Raw genomic sequence first — 7,045 nt, forward strand, 5'->3', positions numbered from 1 at the left:
ATGACATTAAACATTTACTCAGCATACAAGTCACTGGCACCTTGCTTATGATTTTGTACTGCTTTGCAGTCACCACAGTGACTACAGCACACACATGCTGAAAAATGGAAAGGACTGTCCAGCCCTAACACTAGTTCATTTGCTGCTGAAATGTCTTTTTAGTCCCCTCTGATGCGCATATGAACCCCAAATTGTTTCTTGACAGTCTTTAGTATCTGCACTGTTTCTGTTGTAACTTACATTTTGATAGCGTGATTGCCATGTTCTACTAGCACTGCAGGGAAATTTCTCATAAAATCTCTAAGAAATCATGTAAACACCCCTAATGTCTCATGCTGTTAATGTCCTACATTCCACACACGATAGCCTTGACATCTGCTTTGTAAGAAGTAGTATTATATAAAGCAATTTAAACTGAATTTCTAGACAAGGTTTTGAGAAGACCACCAGTGCCTATGTTTTCACAAGCTGTATGAAGAGTGGAGTGAATGTATGTTTCTCTAGATTGATTTATGACCACCAAGAAATGTTACTTTTCAGCACCACTTTGAAAGTCCACTGATTTTTCAAATTAGACCAAATTAGAAGGTAGTAAGGTAATATTTACTGTATTTTGTACCTTCACTAATACCTACACTGTTGTGATTCACAAAATAGGCATGTGTATTGTTGTTACTATGATGTGTATGGCAGTCTGACAACTAGTGCTGTTTCATTTCATTAACACCAGAGTGTACAATAAGAAATTAAGATTGTGATAATAAATGTACATAATTTTATTTTGCAAGTAAACGCTAAACTAGCATGCTATTCATATTTCATTGTCTGGCATTTATTACTGGTTACTAAATAGCATAATTACTGTTCTTTGTATTTCTATACTTTTTCTCATTTTTGAAAAAGATCATCTTTGAATTTTTAACTGTTGCTCTCTTTTAAAGACCATCCGGTGTCTGTTTTTATTTTTTTTTCCACAAAATTATAAGTATTTCTGAACTTCAAATAGAATTAAGGTTTGGCTTAGCAATATATTACTATATATTTGTTTCCAATATATATTCTAAAAGGTTCACACAGTGAGAAAGACCAGTTGTGCTGGGCTTGTTCTTTAGGAAAGATTTGGGACAAAGACAATGCATAAGTTCAGCATAAATAGAATTATTTTCTCCTTAGCTGTCCTTAAACTGTCTTGATTTTGTTGTATATATCTTATCCTTTTGTCTGATGTCACATTTCTCTCTTTATGTTTTACCATGTTCTCTCACAGGACTCACCTCCCACAGCTGTTTCTCCTACAGTAATGGATCTTTGCTTTGGTCTCATGCAAATTTTACCAAGGATGCCTTAAGTACTGTCACTGTGCACATTGTCAGGGTGTAATGGGATCAAATACCCTTCATTGGGTATGTCAGCCTCAGTCTTCAGTGGATACAGAGGATACCAGTAGCAGAAAAGATGTTGTTTCAATGCATGAGAGACTCTTTTTTTCTGGGTGTTATCCAGGGGTTCTGTCTATCTGTGTATCACAGACTTGTAGCTCTTAGGACTCATTTTAAATGATTGTTCAGACCAGTAGTGTGAGATAGGAGAATCTGTTAATCCACACAGTTTTTCACTGTTCAGATCTTTTAGGCTTTTTTTTGCCTTCTGCAAAATCATCTGCAATCTTTATTTAACTCTGCTTTTTCAGGGACATAGGGGCATTGGTAATGCCTTCATCTCTACTGTCTTCAACCTGTACTTTTAACCAGTTGTGTGGTTTTTTTTTAAGGATGTTGGAAAGTTTGGGGATCCTATGTATGGGGCATGCAGTTGTTGTAGAACAGATGTTGTATGGGCCTATTGACATTTCACATTTATTGTGAAATTGAGGACTGGATTCCATGATGCTGCCAGTCCTGCGCTCCCTTTGGTGTACAGGTAGAAACCCAAACTGTCTCCAAGAAAGGGTTCCACCTCTGTCCTCCTTGAACAGTTCTATGATGGCTTCATAACTATACAGAAACTACTTTTTATAGTACTTGCACTACAACCTCCCTCTAGTTCATCGAGACCCTCAGTTAAAACAGTATTTCTCTGTGAACAGCTTCTCAGGAGCTCTGTGTGTCTTGATCTTTCCTTAAGTACAAGTTCAGAATCCACAAGAGATTCTTGGGCATTTATAAGTCCTGTCAGAGTAAAGTCTGGACTCCTGTAGCATTTTTGGAAAATGGGAGGTAAGTAGCAGAGAATCAAGTGCCGAAGGAAGTATATCTGAAAGGAAGGCATTTTGGGGGGACAGAATGATGAAGCTAAGTAGCGTGGGAGAGAGGCAGCCCCTGAGATTTTGCCAGTAAATTGGCTAATACTTCAAAGTATGGAAGACTTCCTGCAGATTTTCCATGAACCACCAGGACCTCTAGCGTACCTTAAATTGCTCTTGGTCATTGTGACACTCTGAATTCACCAACAGTCAGCTTCCCAAATTCACCTCACATAATTGTTCTCATTTATTGGCTTTTGCCAAGATCCGCTGCAAAAAAATAATTCAATATTTCTAGGCAGGCCAGCAAAAAAAAACATCATAACTCACTTTGTTGGCCATGTCTTTCTCAAAGTTTCTCAAAGGGCCTGAAGGCAGTTTAAATTTCACTAAAAATGGCAACAATGATAATAATGATGATGTGCTAGACAGACTCTACCCATATAAAATGTGAAGTCAGAAGAATCTTTCTTGAGATTTTTAGGAAGTAGTGTGCAAGTAATTCTCAACATGAGTTATCACTTCTGGCATCTTCATAATTAGGTTTTTAAAGATTAATTGTTTTTGTATTGGAGCAGCCAGTAAAATCAGTTCAGAATCACTTTAGAAATCAGTTTCGAATTGTACTACCAGCAGAAATTAGGGTAGATGGTTATATTTTTCCTTATCATGTGATGCCAGAAAATTTCTGCTCTGTCTGCAAAATATCAGTATGCAAAACAAACAAATGCATGTTGCAACTACCCACTTCATAACAAAGTACGTATTTCCACAGACACAAACTCATCTGACAAACTCAAATGCCTGTTACAAGCTACAGTCCTGAAACTGGGTTAAGACATATGATCCTATCCACTTAACCTCTACCAGCATCAATCCTGCTCAGCAAAGAAGTCAGAAATGCTCTATTAAATAGGCTTTTTCATCTCACTCCCTTGACAAAAGAGGCCTAAAAGAAATGTTTCTGACTAAATATTGCTCTCTTTTAAGCTAAAATTTTGATTTATCTGAGTTGAGTCTTTATGAAAATTGCTGGACTGACAACCCTAGAAACTGGTGTCCTCTGTTTAGATTACAGAGAGCATTAAGCATCTTCTCTTGTAAATGATTCATCCCTGACCTGAGTATAGTTTGGTTTCCACCTACATTCACATCCAAGCATCTCTAATGAGACAATGAACAGTGCTAATTAGTGGGTTAATTTCAAAATGTTGATTACTGTCTGCTAGGAAAGGGATCAAGCCCACCATCTTATTTTCCACAGATCAAACAACTGAGAGATGATAAAAGTTTTGTCCTTGCCAAACTAGACAGATGCAGTTCAACCACTGTGTTCTCCCAACTCTTTAGTTCCCTACTTCTGAATATTTCCACAACAGTAAGAAATTCTCCAAAAAACAAATTTTACCTTTTTATGAGCTACCAAGTGTGAACTTGCTGTTCTAATCATATATCACAGAATCATACAGAATCACAGAACTGTAGGAGTTGGAAGGGACCTCGAGAGATCATCGGGTCCAACCCCCCTGCCAAAGCAGGTTCCCTAGAGCAGGCTGCCCAGGTAGGCGTCCAGACGGGCCTTGAATATCTCCAGAGAAGGAGACTCCACAACCTCCCTGGGCAGCCTGTTCCAGTGCTCCGTCACCCTCACTGTGAAGAAGTTCTTTCACATGTTGGTGTAGAACTTCCTGTGCTCAATTCTGTGGCCATTACCATTTGTCCTGAAGACAGAATCATAGAATGAGCAGGGTTGGAAGGGACCTCTGAAGATCATCGAGTCCAACCCCCCTGCCAAGCAGGATCAAGCAGGTACATTGTGCAGGATGGCATCCAGGCAGGTTTTGAATATCGCCAGAGAAGGAGACTCCACAACCTCTCTGGACAACCTGTTCCAGTGCTCTGTCACCCTCACAGTAAAGAAATGCCCTCTCATATTCAGCTGGAACCTCCTGTGCTTCAGTTTGTGCCCGTTGCCTCTCGTCCTGTCGTTGGGCACAACTGAAAAGAGACTGGCTGTATCCTCTGACACCCTCCCCTCAGATATTTATATACATTAATGAGGTCTGCCCTCAGTCTTCTCTTTTCCAGGCTAAACAGGCCCAGTTCTCTCAGCCTGTCCTTGTCCAACAGGTGCTCTAGTCCTCTAATCATCTTTGTAGCCCTCCTCTGAACTCGCTCCAGTAGTTCTACTTCCCTCAATATATATACTGTAAAATTACACCAAAAATGTAATACAAAAATGGAATATTCCATCATAGTAATAAAAAGACTCTTTTCTAGATATTACACCAGATGTGTCTATACGTTCATGAGCATAATTTGAGCAGCTGGGTCATCTTAGGCTGCACATTTTCATCAATTCTCCAACTTGTGTTCCAGCCTTACTGGTACTCTGCCATGGCTGTAGGTGGTAGTGGAGCCATGGGCAGACATTTGTCACTAGTCATCTAAAGCTAATTGGAATGTGCAATAACGGTAAACACACTTGTTCAGCCTCCATTCCTGTTTCCACATTGCCAGTTTTATGGGAGTCACACTGGAGCTAGATGACAGAAAAAAAATTACAAGTGTGCTTTGGTCTTAGTGTTCAGTATAGACAGATGACAGTCTAAGAACTGTATTGCTTTGAGGTTTGACAGTGTTTCAAAACCTGCTTAGTTTGTTCTGCCTTTCCTGACCATGCCTAAATTTTGTACCCCTGATATTGATTTTTGTTTGTTTGTTTTGTATTGAACAAATACTTATTTAGGAATGAAAAGCACCCATGATGAAATACTATTGATAAACATGAAAAATGACATTTCTGTTATAGCAACAAAGTTCTTAATTTTACCCATATGCAAACCAATATCATTGTCTCCCAGAAAAAGACCATCAAAACTGAAATTAATTTAAAATAACTCTGCAGTTGTGGTATCAAACAACAATAATGGTAAAGCCCTAAAATTTTAATTCCTAAAAAAGATGTAGAAATACATCAAGCATAGAATCATAGAATGGTTTGGGTTGGAAGGGACCTTAAAGATCATTTAATTCCAGATTTATGTGGAACAACATCATCATGGACATTAGGGCCTATGTAGGTGAAGGATATATACCCTTATCTTTAAGTGCTGACATTTGGGTTTTGATGAACAGATTCAAGGTTTTATATTCTAAACTGATTAGAAAATAAAAAAGTAGTATGGTAAAACCATAATGTTCTTGCTCAAACTATAAGGAATGGTATTTCATGAAACATGGTGTCATTTAGAAAATTAATTTTATTTAAAGGAAAATAACCAAAAGTGATCACATAATTACATAAAGTAAATTTTGCTTTAAAAATTGTATGTTTTTTGTCAGATGATTCCCTTTCTAAAGTAAATTTAAAATGTGTAGCTATATTTTAAATTAATGTTTTGGTGCATTCCAAATCTAAGTGCTGTTTGATGTTCTGGATTCCTCTCTGTACATTCTAAAAAGGAATTTAATCAGGTGCTATCTTGCAGTGCTTTGAACAAGTAGCGTTTCCATTGTTGCCCCAATTGTATCTGAAAGATGCATGTGTAAGATTGAGAGCAACTGAGATAGCATAAGCTTTTACTTAGGTTTGACTGGTTTGCATTTGTCAAGGGAAAACTAAAAAGATTGAGGCTCTTATATAGGACTTTGCATAGAAATGTCACCCTTTAATTTTCATTTCATTCACCGAGGACTTATGTTTGTCATTGCAAGGTGTTAATTTTGGCTAGATTAGGTAAATAAAGGTTATATCCTGAGCATTTTGCTGCAGCTGTTTTTGATAGAAAAAGATTTTGTTGAGAACATTCTATTCAGTTATTGTACCTAATTCTTTAAAAGAAGAATCCATAGAGCGACTGATTTCTTTCAAAACAAATTTCCTTGCGAATACTAGAATAATTAAAATGGATCTTCCCAAGACTTCAACATGCAACTGTCAGAAACCAAACTCTCCAAGCCAGAACATTCTTATCAGTGCAGAAGAATTTGGGATCTCATTTGTAATGCCAATCACCCAGATAAATCATCATTATCAAATGCAATGGAGAACAGAATATTCCTATTGAACAAATTACTCACCAAGAATCACAGCAACAATGGTGAAAAGCACGAAAGCATTCCTCAGTAAGTAATTTTTAACATCATCCTTTGTTATGCTCTGCACCTTTTTTTTTTTTTTCCAAAAGTGTATGTTTCCGGACTCCTTGTTGAAAACATTCCATCTTACTTCCAGTTTTGGGATCTTCTCTGTTACCTTTAGTCATTTGTCTTGCAGATTTTTTTCTCTTATAATTAACTTCTGTCAAAATCCTTTCAGAAAAGTGGGAGACCCTTTTCCATGGGAGGGACTGGAGAAACCTGTAAGACAAGAAATATCAAATATTGCAATGTTTTCAGAGGAATGATTAGCCATGTGTTTACATGGAAGCTGATATTCTTCGTGTCTCAGTAAAACTTGTATTATTTGTAATATTTAAGTTGTTGACTGTGAGAAGAACTCTTTGAAAGAGGGATCATATGGACTGTTCAGATAGGTATCCTGTGTCTTCAAAAATTAATATGAATTTTCTGTCATTCTGTAAAACCCAGGAGGAACTTTTTTACAGTTGCTAGAGATATAATAACATAAAATGGGTACAAGTCAAGGAAGTATAAGGCACAATAATGTTTAAAACTATCTGTCGGGCTTACTTTTCATCTGTTTAGTAGGCCCATATCATCTGAAAAAAATCTAGCTCACCTTCACAATAACCATTGGAGAGATTTTTTTTGCTTGAACTGGAATGTTTAAAATGTTCT

The 7,045-nt window shown here is 37.2% G+C and overlaps 1 protein-coding gene across 1 annotated transcript; it reads right to left on the reverse strand.

Moving 5' to 3' along the window:
* Window positions 1-6,317: 6,317 nt before the first annotated feature.
* LOC121062906 (excitatory amino acid transporter 1-like) lies at window positions 6,318-6,510 on the reverse strand. Its single transcript, XM_040543208.1, is given in 2 exon segments — window positions 6,318-6,422; window positions 6,424-6,510. Coding segments are annotated over 2 exon segments (192 nt in total).
* Between the last annotated feature and the right edge of the window lie 535 nt (window positions 6,511-7,045).

This window comes from Cygnus olor (genome assembly GCF_009769625.2).
Source record: "Cygnus olor isolate bCygOlo1 chromosome W unlocalized genomic scaffold, bCygOlo1.pri.v2 SUPER_W1, whole genome shotgun sequence".
Taxonomy (NCBI): domain Eukaryota; kingdom Metazoa; phylum Chordata; class Aves; order Anseriformes; family Anatidae; genus Cygnus; species Cygnus olor.